The sequence below is a fragment of the Myotis yumanensis genome, unplaced genomic scaffold (assembly GCF_028538775.1).
Source record: "Myotis yumanensis isolate MYYU_CA2020_CCGP unplaced genomic scaffold, mMyoYum1.0.hap1 SCAF_14, whole genome shotgun sequence".
NCBI classification, from domain to species: Eukaryota; Metazoa; Chordata; class Mammalia; order Chiroptera; family Vespertilionidae; genus Myotis; species Myotis yumanensis.
Genome location: NW_027223765.1, coordinates 3,195,077 through 3,207,441, shown reverse-complemented (window position 1 = coordinate 3,207,441; position 12,365 = coordinate 3,195,077). Strand labels below are relative to the sequence as shown.

At 65.5% G+C, this 12,365-nt stretch overlaps 1 protein-coding gene across 7 annotated transcripts in view; it reads left to right on the top strand.

Moving 5' to 3' along the window:
- ITPR1 (inositol 1,4,5-trisphosphate receptor type 1) overlaps nucleotides 1–12,365 on the top strand; it is a 169,996-nt gene that overhangs the window by 140,832 nt on the left and 16,799 nt on the right. For all 7 annotated transcript variants that reach the window (XM_070391395.1, XM_070391401.1, XM_070391398.1 and 4 more), the window contains 8 exons: nucleotides 711–821; nucleotides 1,444–1,539; nucleotides 3,833–3,970; nucleotides 4,755–4,859; nucleotides 6,462–6,654; nucleotides 7,439–7,561; nucleotides 8,887–9,062; nucleotides 10,847–11,011. In XM_070391395.1, the coding sequence (XP_070247496.1) occupies nucleotides 711–821; nucleotides 1,444–1,539; nucleotides 3,833–3,970; nucleotides 4,755–4,859; nucleotides 6,462–6,654; nucleotides 7,439–7,561; nucleotides 8,887–9,062; nucleotides 10,847–11,011 (1,107 nt within the window). The remainder of the gene's footprint in view (nucleotides 1–710; nucleotides 822–1,443; nucleotides 1,540–3,832; nucleotides 3,971–4,754; nucleotides 4,860–6,461; nucleotides 6,655–7,438; nucleotides 7,562–8,886; nucleotides 9,063–10,846; nucleotides 11,012–12,365) is intronic.

Below are 12,365 nucleotides of genomic sequence, written 5' to 3'. Positions count from 1 at the left end.
AGGAAGGGAGAGGGACAGAGAGCCAGAAACATCGATGAGAGAGAAACATCGATCAGCTGCCTCCTGCACACACCCTACTGGGGATGTGCCCGAAGCCAAGGTACATGCCCTTGACCGGAATCGAACCGGGGACCCTTGAGTCCGCAGGCGGACGCTCTATCCACTGAGCCAAACCGGTCAGGGCACCGCTAGCTTCTTGAGAGCAGCCACTGCTTGTCAATGGCGTCGCGTAGTTGTGGGACAGGTCATTCATTTTCATCTGCGTGCGGGAACCAGGAAGCTTGCTCCCCACGTGTAAGCCTTCGGTCAACGTCCGCCTGAAAGCGTAGCGGGGTAGAGAGGACGGCACCCCCTCGAGGGGAAATTGGGGCTCAGTCACATGCCCGTTTTCCCTTCAGAACAAAGGCCACGGCGCCAGCGCTGCTGGGATTAGACGTGGCCCTGTGTCGGCTCCAGCGCAGGGACTTTCCTGCTGTTTGCTGTTCATTCTGAAACTAGAGATGTGCGTCTGCCTTCATTTCCAGCACTTTCTCACGGACAACGTGCAGCCCGCCCCGGGGCGCTGGGAGTGGCGGGCGCCGTGTCCAATAGCAGTGCGGCCCGCTGGCCCCTGGCTGCTGACCAGCACGTGCGTGCGCGTGCATGTGTGTGTGTGCGCACATGTGCATGCCTGTGCCTGTGTGTGCATGTGCGTGCCTGTGTTCCCTCAGAACTGCATCGCCACCCACGAGTCCAACGGCATCGACATCATCACGGCCCTGATCCTGAACGACATCAACCCGCTGGGGAAGAAGCGGATGGACCTGGTGCTGGAGCTGAAGGCAAGTGGCCGAGCACAGGGCAGGCGGCTCGGATGGGGGCCGGGGTATGGCCTCCGCGGGTGGCCCGGTCACCGTGGTGACGCTGACGTGAGAGGTGGTACTTCTGCACTAGATGCAGAGCCCGCGTGGCACTGGCTGCAGGCGGAGCTGCCGTCCTCCGCTTCCCAAGCAGGGCCTGGCGCCGGCGGGAGGGGGGCCGGCTGACAAGCAGCACCACTGACTGTGCAGACCCACCAGCAGGGAGCCCCTCTATTCCGGCCTGGCCTGCAATGCCCCTAGCCCCCCCAGCGAGGCTGACGGCACCTCTGTGACCACACGCCCTGAGGCGTGGGGGCTGGACCGCAGCCGCCCCTGACCCCTGTCCCCTGTCCCTGGGAGGGCACCATGTTTAAATGTCCACTTTCCGCTAGAATCGTACCAGGTGACGCTGGGGAGAAACGATACCCAAACAAATACGTGTCTTGGACCCACCCGGCGGTGCAGATGTGTCCGGGCACAGGGGGCGCGCTGCCCGCCTGGAGCAGGTGCTGTTTCACGTGCTGGCCCGGCGCTCCCTGGGGGACGCGTCTGTCACAGCCTCGGGCCCCGCGCAGCCGCCTATGCCCGCCTCTGTCTCCCGTAGAACAACGCCTCCAAGCTGCTGCTGGCCATCATGGAGAGCAGGCACGACAGCGAGAACGCCGAGCGCATCCTCTACAACATGCGGCCCAAGGAGCTGGTGAGCCGCCCGGGTCTGTGCGCGGAGGGGGCTCCTGGGGGGGGCCAGGTCAGGGGGTGAGGGGGCAGCTCAGGCCGCGTCCCAACGAGGGGGAGGATGACGGCACCTCACCGTCTGAAGACGAGAGGGACCGTGCGGCACCGCAGCTTCCTCGCTCCTCCCCTCCTCGCGGCCACCTCCGTCCTCTGTCCCCAGCTCGGATCACGGCTCCTCTCGCTGCCGATGGTCTGGCGACAGGAGCGTCCTGGGTGCAGGCATTTGGTGGTGGTGGTGTTGCCGAGGGCGGTGCGCACGGTGGGCTGTGACTCCAGCTCGGAGCGGGCGCTGGCCCGGGGAGACCGGCAGCCCCGACGGGATGTGGCTGAGCTCGGGGCTCTCTGGACTTTTCCCACGGATGACGTGTGACCGACGGCCTGGCTGAGGCACCAGGACTCCCCTGCGGGTGGCCCGCGTGCACGCTGGCCGGGCTGCGTCCCTCGCGTCTTCCTGTGAATGACGCTCTTCCATCTCGGGGCGGGGAGTGTCCCTCCTTGGCTCATGTAACAGCTTATGCAACTAGGGGGTGGGGGTTGTCACTCTCGAGTGGGGACAAGTGCCTCGCAGAGACCCCTTCCACTCCCGTGAACCAAGAGCACCCCCACACCCCCCCTACCCCCCCACCCCCCCCCACCCCCCGTCTTGGTGGGGACCTCACAGCCAGGGCTAGGGTGCCACCGGCGCCCAGGTCGCCCCCTTGTGGGTGAGTGACACCCTTCGGGCTGCAGGACGAGTCACAGGCTTTCTGGAACAAACCCACGTAGGAGGGAAGCTCTGATGTCCAGAACGTGTGTGGGTGTGGGTGTGTGTGCTCATGTGTGTGCATGTGGGTGTGTGCAAGCGGGGGGTGTGCACGCATGTGGACATGTGTGCTCTGGACCCCACACCCTATGCAGCTCATTTGTGCAGTTTGGTATCAGAGAGAACGGGAGGGAAAGTGAACAACCTGTCTGACCGGTATCGGCACAGCATGGGCCCCGCGGGCTGGCCTGGGCCCCGGAGAGATGCCCCCTGTCTGGGGCAGGGGATAGGGGGCAGGTGGGACAGGGGGCAGGTGGGGCAGGTGGGACAGGGGGCAGGTGGGGCAGGTGGGGCAGGTGGGGCAGGTGGGACAGGGGGCAGGTGGGGCAGGTGGGACAGGGGGCAGGTGGGGCAGGTGGGACAGGGGGCAGGTGGGGCAGGTGGGGCAGGTGGGGCAGGTGGGACAGGTGGGGCAGGTGGGACAGGGGGCAGGTGGGGCAGGTGGGACAGGGGGCAGGTGGGACAGGGGGCAGGTGGAGCAGGTGGGACAGGGGGCAGGTGGGGTAGGTGGGACAGGTGGGACAGGGGGCAGGTGGGGCAGGTGGGGCAGGTGGGACAGGGGGCAGGTGGGGCAGGTGGGGCAGGTGGGGCAGGGGGCAGGTGGGGCAGGGGGCAGGTGGGGCAGGTGGGACAGGGGGCAGGTGGGGCAGGTGGGGCAGGTGGGACAGGGGGCAGGTGGGGCAGGTGGGGCAGGTGGGACAGGGGGCAGGTGGGGCAGGTGGGACAGGTGGGGCAGGTGGGACAGGGGGCAGGTGGGACAGGGGGCAGGTGGGACAGGGGGCAGGTGCAGGGACCCTCTGGGAAGCAAGCTCTCAGCTGAGACAGGCCGCACGTGTGGGCCTGTGGTCACGGGGTCCAGGTCATACCGCAGCCCTGGCCTCTCCGCGTCTGTTTCCCCGAGTACACGGCGCCGTGGACAGCCGGGCAGCGTGTGTCAGCCCGACGTTCCCTGAGACGTCAGGGGACTCAGCTCGGAGCTCGCACGCAGGGGGTGCCGGGAGGGTCCCTGTGAATGGGCTGTGGGGGCGGGAAACGGAGGTCGGAGAACCAGCTTCCTCACTGTCCCTACAGGCCGGGTTTCCTGTGTGTTTCCTGAAATGGCACAGGTCGGGGGGGTCGGGGGGAGTTGGGGGCTGGCCGGAGGAAACGGGAGATGGGGAGAGGCTGGCTCTATCCTCGTCTGTGCCGTGCTGACTGTGGGAGTCACTTAGGGAGCCATTGTCCCTCCTGGAGGAGAGGGCGTGAGCACACGGGGGTCTCCTGGTCTGGGCAGGGCAGAGGCGAGCATCTCCGTGTCGGTGGGAGCGGAGGACTCCTGTGGCCGCGTGGAGAGGAGTCCGAGGCGTGTCCCCACCTCACAGGAAGGTGCTGAGCCGGCGAGGAGGGGGCCGCACTGTGGGTGCTGCCGGTGGCAGGCCCGGGCCCTGATGGAGCCCATCTCGGGTCCTCCCTGCAGGTGGAGGTGATCAAGAAGGCCTACCTGCAGGGGGAGGGGGAGGAGGAGCCGGAGGAGGGCGAGAACGAGGAGAACGGCGAGGACGGAGCAGCCTCCCCCCGGAACGTGGGCCACAACATCTACATATTAGCTCATCAGGTGCGACCCCCCTCGCTGCCGGGACCCTCGCCGCGTGCCCCCTCCCTCCTTCCCGGCTTCACGCAGTTGTGCTGGCTCTGTCCGTGCCGGGGGTTCCCGGGCGCTAAGGGCAGCCTGGCCGAGTGCTGAGTTCCAGGACGCTTCCCCTCCCACGGTGCTGGGGTCACATCCCTGGAAACCCCCCTCCCGCCTCCCCCCACTTCTAGCAGCCGTGGTGCTGGGCAGGGACGCGGAGATGAGTGAGGACGGGGCTGGAGACACTGGAAAGGAGGGTCAGGGTCTCTGAGCGCCTCACGCCCGGCTGCCGCCTTCATGGCCGGAGCCTCCGGGGCCAGCCCGTGCTGTGCCTCCTCTCTGTTTGCCTGGGGGGGTCGCCTCCGCCCGGCACCCAGGCGCCCGTATCGTCATCCTCTTCCCAAGTGACTGGGCTCTGGGGAGCTTCCTCTTTCGGGAGGCCCGGTGCCTGCCCCGCAGGTGTGGCCGCATGGCTGGGCTGAGGGCCTGTTTCCTGCTGCCGCACCCCCCCCCCCCCCCCCCCGGCCCCCGCCAAGGTCAGGAATTAGATGTAAATGGTGACGGTGCTGGGCCGAGGTCACTAGGCCCTGCCACCGGCAGCAGAAACACAGTCCCTGCCCTCAGCTCCTCCATTCCTGCCTTTGACCACCGAGAGGGTGTCCGCCCTCTGGACGGAGGCCTGGGCTGTACAGGACCCCGTCTCACCGCTCCCCGAGAGGGCGGGAGCTCGGGCTGGCGCGGGGACACCACCGTCCGCCCTGTGTTGCAGCTGGCGCGGCACAACAAGGAGCTGCAGAGCATGCTGAAGCCGGGGGGCCAGGTGGACGGGGACGAGGCCCTGGAGTTCTACGCCAAGCACACGGCCCAGATCGAGGTAACGCGGCCGCACCTGCCGAACACGCCCGCACTCGGTGCCGAACGTCCAGCGAGGGCCGAGGCGTCCCAGTCTGCTGGGGGCTCCAGAGGAGGGGGCGCCGTTCCCTGGGACGAGCAGGAGGCAGGAGAAGCAGGTCCGTCAGGGGACCCGCTGCAGCGTGTGGTCAGGAGGCTCCTCCTGAGGCAGTGACGCCCGAGCCCCTACCTGAAGGAAACGAGACTGACGCGGGCGGAGACCAGCAGGGCGCGCTCGGCAGACGGGGTGGGGGCGCCGGGTGAGGGTGCGGTGAGTCCTGTCGGGTCGCGAGAAGCGTGGACTGTGCCGTGGACGGTGGGGACCTCGGGGAGCTGTGCACACAGGAGTGACGGTCACTGTGATCAGACACTCACAGACTCACTCACCCTCCGTGAGCTGGACGGGCTCGTCCCACTTTGCAGACAGGACCTGAGACAGAGCAGAGAGCGTGCCGGGCCTCGCCGTCGGGGCGGAGCTGTCACCCAGGCGGCAGCCCCAGGGGCTCGGTGCACTGTGTGTTGGTCCCTGCACCCCGTGCGCACCCGCGTGTCCTGGGGCACCGGCTCCGGGCGGGTTCTAGCCACCAACCCCCACCCCCCAGTTCAGTGAGGTCGGCTTAGGACAGAATCAGGGCCATGCAAAGCTTCCGGAACCTGATCTCCGGCTCGACTTGGGCACCGGGGGTCTGAAGACCGTGTCCCCCAGAACCCCCCGCCAGGGCTGAGAGCCGGTGGAGGGTGTGGCTGGCCTCACCCAACTCCTCCGGACTCTGCAGCGACGCAGACACACAGGTCAGGCCCCCATTGTACGCCCCCCCCCCCCATCCCCTTTAAATCTCTGCCCCCAGGTGTGACTCACACGGTGTCTTAGGGTTCAAACAGTCCTGACCTCACTGCCTCCTCTCTGGGGGCTGAGCCGGTCTGGGCAGCTGGAGAGAACCTGTGAGGGGTCCACCTGGGGCCCAGCAACGCGAGTTTAGAACAGGGAACGCTGCCCCGACCTTCGCCAGGCACCGCGTTCCTGCCTCGCACGTTTTAGGTCTGACACCAAGAGGTGGGACGTCACTGGGTAACCCAGCGATGGCCCTTTAAGGCTCCTGTCCAGGAAAAGTAACCCGAGTTCGCCAGGTGAGGAAGGACCACAGGCCGGGGGACACTGCCCGTTACGTCAGCCGCCAGCCGGGTGTGCGCTCAGCACGGGGCAGCGAAGCTAAGCCCTCGGCCCCGCAGCTGCACCAGCCACGTGTGCGTCCGACGCTCGGGGCCACGCGGAACCGGGGCCCTGCTTGTGGACGGACAAACGCACAGACAGCCCGGCTGGAGCCCCGGGGGCCGTGTGCACGAAGCAGTTTTAATAAGTTAGTGAAACTGACTGGTCTGAGGTCAGAAACATAGTGGCCGGACTCACCCGGCCCGGTTTACACGGATCTGAGAGACACGCCCGGTCTGGGGGGCGTGTGGTCAGAGACGCCTCGCTGGGTCTGTATCGCACTCCGCCTTGAATATGGTGCCAGGGCCCCTAGCGGGGGGGCCAGAGGGGGGTCAGAGGCAGCTGCTCTCTCACACTCCCCCACCCCTGCCCCAGATTGTCCGGCTGGACCGCACCATGGAGCAGATCGTCTTCCCGGTGCCCAGCATCTGCGAGTTCCTCACCAAGGAGTCCAAGCTGCGCATCTACTACACCACTGAGCGCGACGAGCAGGGCAGCAAGATCAACGACTTCTTCCTGCGCTCGGAGGACCTCTTCAACGAGATGAACTGGCAGAAGAAGCTGCGAGGTGGGTCCCGGCGGCGCCGGCAGCGGGTCGGGCAGGCTCCCGGCGGGGCGCAGGGAGGGCGCACAGTGGGCGCGAGTGTCTCCCAGCGGGAGCACCACTGGTATGATCGCGACGCCCCCACTGCTGTGAGCGTGGGGTGCGGGGTGGACCCCTCACCTGCCCCTACACCTGCCCCTCACCTGCATCTCCACAGCCCGGCCCGGCTGTACGGGTGCCGTGTAAGGTGGGGTGCAGGGTGGACCCCCAGCTGCCCCCTCACCTGCCCGCTCCCCTGCTCCCCGCAGCCCAGCCCGTGCTGTACGGGTGCCTGTAAGGTGGGGTGCGGGGTGGACCCCCAGCTGCCCCCTCACCTGCCCGCTCCCCCGCGTCCCCGCAGCCCAGCCCGTGCTGTACGGGTGCCTGTAAGGTGGGGTGCGGGGGCTGCCCCCTCACCTGCCCGCTCCCCGCTCCCCGCAGCCCAGCCCGTGCTGTACGGGTGCCTGTAAGGTGGGGTGCGGGGTGGACCCCCAGCTGCCCCCTCACCTGCCCGCTCCCCCGCGTCCCCGCAGCCCAGCCCGTGCTGTACGGGTGCCTGTAAGGCGGGGTGCGGGGTGGACCCCCAGCTGCCCGCTCCCCGCTCCCCGCAGCCCAGCCCGTGCTGTACGGCTGCCTGTAAGGTGGGGTGCGGGGTGGACCCTCACCTGCCCGCTCCCCCGCTCCCCGCAGCCCGGCCCGTGCTGTACGGGTGCCTGTAAGGTGGGGTGCGGGGTGCCCCCTCACCTGCCCGCTCCCCCGCTCCCCGCAGCCCAGCCCGTGCTGTACTGGTGCGCCCGCAACATGTCCTTCTGGAGCAGCATCTCCTTCAACCTGGCCGTGCTCATGAACCTGCTCGTGGCCTTCTTCTACCCGTTCCGCGGCGCCCGGGGAGGTACCTGCCTTCGCGTTCAGGGCGGCCGCGGCCTGCACCTCGGCTCCGACCCCTGGACGTACCCAGGCAGCACGTGGGGTCGCAGGGCCCCCCTCAGACAGAACGAGGTGGCCCCTTTCCCACGGGTGTAGGTGGCAATCCCTGCCCGGGCTCATGGACAGGAAGGAAGGGCACGTGGCGCCCCCGTGAGAAAGCTTAGCTGCCTCCCGTGTCTGTGGGGAAACTGTCAGAGAAGGTGAGGCACTGAGCCCGAGCCACACAGCTCGTGCGGGCAGAGCCGGGCAGGCAGGCACTGCGAGGCTCCATCCGGCAGGTCCCGCACCCCTGCTCCTAGAGCGGGCGGATGTCGGTGGCCTGCGTCCCGGGCCTCTCGCTTGCGGCTGAAGGGGCGCAGGATGTGGCGGCGTTTGAAACGGCTCCTCATGAGCGTGCGGAGCTGTATTTTCAGCCGCCTTGGCTCCCGTTATGTAACCAAGCCGGCCCGTGGGGCTCTAAATAGCACAACAGCAGGGGAGACAGCCGGGTCCGCGCAGGGGTGGTCGGATTGTAGCAGACGCCGGCGATGTGGACGGTGCCCACCCCCCCCCTCCGAAGACCCTAATGCAGGCGAGGGGCCTGCACCCCCCCCCCCCCCGCCATGCGCCTTCCATAGAAATTGGACATTTAGGGTTCCCGTCACCTTCCCTTGGGAACTGTGACGCACTCTGACTTTTATTTCTTTTTTTGTTGTTAATCTTCACCCGAGGATACTTTTCCATTGATTTTTTTTTTTTTTAGAGAGAGGAACAGCGGGGAGAGACAGAGAGAGAGAAACATCGATGTGAGAGAGACATATCGACTGATTGCCTCCCATATGCACCCCAACAAAGGCTGGGGATCAAGCCTGCAACTGAGGTATATGCCTTTGACCGGAATCGAACCCGGGACCCTTCGGTCCACAGGTTGACGCTCTGTCCACTGAACCACACCAGCCAGGGCTGTCTTATTTCTTGAACAAGCACGTGAGGGCGCCTGTAGGGTGCCACGCGACCACTAGAAAAGCTGTCCCGTGTGGGTGCCCAGGGGACAAAAGCTGAGAGAGCAGCACGGGGTTCCTGGGGTCAGAGGGGTGACATCCAGGACAGGGGCAGGTCTCCCAGGGGAAGGAACACGAGTGAAGGTGGGGAGGGAAGACATGGGTGGGAGGGTTCTGTCCGGGGCCGGGAATCGGAGACGAGGGCTGGGACCATAAGGCCGGAGAGGTGGCTGGAGAAGGTACAGTTGAGCCACGCTGCCTGTGCCTGCGCTCGCCCTGAGCTCTGCTCCGTGGCCCGCCTGTCTTGCAGGGACGCTGGAGCCGCACTGGTCGGGGCTGCTGTGGACGGCCATGCTCGTCTCGCTGGCCATCGTCATCGCGCTCCCCAAGCCCCACGGCATCCGGGCGCTGATCGCGTCCACGATCCTGCGGCTCATCTTCTCCGTGGGGCTGCAGCCCACGCTGTTCCTCCTGGGCGCTTTCAACGTGAGTCGGGGCCCTCGCCGCCCAGCTCTGTGGGCGTGCGCCTCGGCACGCCTTCCCCTCTGGTCCCGGGACCTAGGCCTGTGCTTGCGGTGCGGGAAGGTAGCGTCGGGCCAGCTGGTAAAACCTCGGGCGCCGGCGGGGCCCAGGTGGGCCTCTCGGTCCGGTCCGGGTGGCGGCCCGGCGGTCGCGCGCTCGGGGACTGGCCCTCCCGGGAGTCCGGCACGAAGGGCGGTGCCGCTGGGGTGTAAGTTAGTCTTGCCAATCTGGTCACGGGTTTGCTGGGACTGGAGATTCCAGCCGGTGAGCCCAGCGATCCAATAGGAACGCAGCATCCCGCTCCGGGAGGCCACGCGGAGCAGGAGAGGCGAGAGGGTAGCCACACACGGGGCGCGGGGAGCGAGGTTGCGAGAGCATCGAGATTTCAGTCCGTGGTGACCTTTGGGATGGCTCTCTCCATACAACGGAAGTGTGGAAGCCAACTGCATGCTGGGAGAATCTTAGGAGGCGGAGGCGGCTGGTGTGAGGTGGAAGATGGGCTGGAGGGTTCCAGGCAAAAGGAGGAGAGTTGGCCTGGGAGGCACCGCCTTCCAGAGGTTTCTGCCCGAGCGTGTAAGCAAGCTGAGGTCACTGGCAAAGATGGGCGTGAGGTGGCAGAGCAAGGTGCTGGAGGAATTCCAGTAGCCGTCCCCAGAGGGGCATGCGGTGCAGGGCAGCAGGGCCTGCGGAGAGGGAGCCCCGTCAAGCTGACGGCTCAGGCGAGGCGGCAAGGAAGGTGTGTCTCGGCGCCTGGAGAGGCGTGTGACATGCAGGACCTGGCCCTGCACGGGTGACCACCTGGCCCCACACAGGTGACCACTGGCCCCGCACAGGTGACACGGCTCTGAATGCCAGGATCAGGCCCTCGGGCCTCATCCTGGGTCAGCATTTTCAGAGGCTGCTCCGGGCGATCCCTCTCAGGTGGAAAAGGGTCGGGGGTCAAGTCCACGTGGGAAACGCTGGGAGGGCTTTCCCTGCAGAATTCCTCGGCCTTCCCCTGCAGGCCTGGAGGTTCCCAGAGGCTCCAGGGGCGGCAGGACAGACTTCTCTCAGGGTCAAGGCCAGGGCAAGGCACGGGGTTGTCTTTGCCGCCGTCCCAGGAAAGACCTCGATAGGTGTCCCTGGCCCCATCCGGTCCTTGCCTGTCGCTGGACCAGCCGTTGCTGCCGGGGTGCAGTCCTCTGATTGGCCGGATGGAACCCCCCGGACCTCCAGGGCTGACACCGGGTCAGGGCTGCACCCCCAGAGGAAAAGGAAGAATTATTCCCAGAAGAAGAGGCAGCGGATAGAATGCACCCCAAAGTCCCTTCCTTTTCTTTCCCCAAGAAAAGGTCCACCTTCGCCGTGAAATTGGGACCGAGGGGGAAGCAGGAACTGCCTCGTTCTTATGAAACTTCGCTCTGTCCTGCCTCTGGCGCGACAGTTTCAGAAAACGCCTTCCATCTGCCGGTCGCAGGGCTGTCTGACTAGGTCCCGTAAAGGCGTCAGAAATGATTCATTTTGAGCGTCGTCATTTCGGTCTGTGCTCACGCCGGGTTTTGTGGCATTCCAATGCCACTTGGTCACCGTGGCCCCGCAGTCATTTGACGACCACGTCGCTGGGGATGTGCCTGAAAAGCAAAGTCACGAAATGACTTCGACCCGCAGGGCGGTTCCCGTGGGTTTGGTGGGCACTCGGTGCAAAAGGCGGGGGGGGCAGGGGGAGGGGCACAGTCGGGCTTAAGTGCCGGCCCCTCTCGTGCCCCCAGGTCTGCAACAAGATCATCTTCCTGATGAGCTTCGTGGGCAACTGCGGCACGTTCACGCGGGGCTACCGCGCCATGGTGCTGGACGTGGAGTTCCTCTACCACCTGCTGTACCTGCTCATCTGCGCCCTCGGGCTCTTCGTGCACGAGTTCTTCTACAGCCTGCTGGTGAGCCCGCGGCGCCCGTGCGAACCGGAGGGAGGGTCCAGGCCCCTCACCCCCGGCCCCTCCGCTTGGTTTTAGCCCTCTCCCGAGGGCATTTTTCCCATGGTTTTTAAAGGAAGAGAGAGAGGGACAGAAATTGACATGAGAGAGACGCATCCATAGGTTGCCTCCCGCACATGCCCTGACTGGGGCCAGGGATTGAACCTGCAACCCAGGTACGTGCCCTTGACCGGGAATTGAACCCTCGATCCTTCAGTCTGGAGGGGGGGGGGGGGGGGGGGGGGCGGATGCTCTAACCACTGAGCACACTGGCCAGGACACAGATCCGTCCTTTCGATTGTGATTGCTGTGCCTGCTCTAACGAGGTAGTGCCTCTGTACGCAGTGTTGGCGGGATCTGAGAAGGAGCCCACCCCCCCCCACGGGGGGCAGGTCAGCCCACAGGAGCCCAGAGGGGAGGGCAGGTCACACTGACTTAGCAGATCCGCCTTTTACTTTTCATAACAGACGGTGCCCCCAACCCGGATCAGGAGGTGTTGCCTCTGTGTTTCTGTATTTCTTTTTTTAAAATATGTTGTTACTGATTTTTAGAGGGGAAGGGAGAGGGAGGGAGGGAGGGAGGGAGGGAGAGAGAGAGAGAGAGAGAGAGAGAGAGAGAGAAGAGAAACATCAATGATGAGAGAGAATCATTGATCGGCTGCCTCCTGCACGCCCCTACTGGGGATCGAGCCCGCAAACCGGGCATGTGCCCTGACCGGGAATCGAACCGTGACCTCCTGGTTCCCGGGTCGATGCTCAGCCACGGAGCCGGGCCGGCCGGGCTCTTTATTCCTCGGACTCAGCCAGCACTTGCCAAGGAGGATGTTTCTGATCCCATCCTCTCATCAGAGGCCCGGGTGGTCGGCGGTGGCGTGAACGGGTTCAGATTGCCGTGTGTGATGGTTAACGTGTCTGTAAACATGCGTGTGCATGTGTGACTTTTTCCCAAACGTCATGAGATGAAATAGCTTGTCCAGTTGACGTGGGTGGGTAGTGGGGTGACGCTCGATGTATTGCTCTTCCCTGTGCTTTCCTGTGGTTTCGACGTGTTCTCCACGGGACACGGGTAACTGTCTGTAGGAGAACCTTTTCCTCGTGAAGCCGGGCATGTCTGTGCTTTAAAGTCAGAGGTGCTGTGGGTGGGGAGGGAAAGGTCACCTGTCTCCTCCGTGACCGGGGCCGGTGCTGGCCACGTCCTCAGCCCAGACAGTGTCACCTTCCGGCGTCCGAAGTGGCTCTCACTTGCTGGGTAACCTTTGACCCCCATCGACATTGCCTTCTGCACCTCCTGGCGGCCGAAGCTCTTCCTCGCTTCCTTT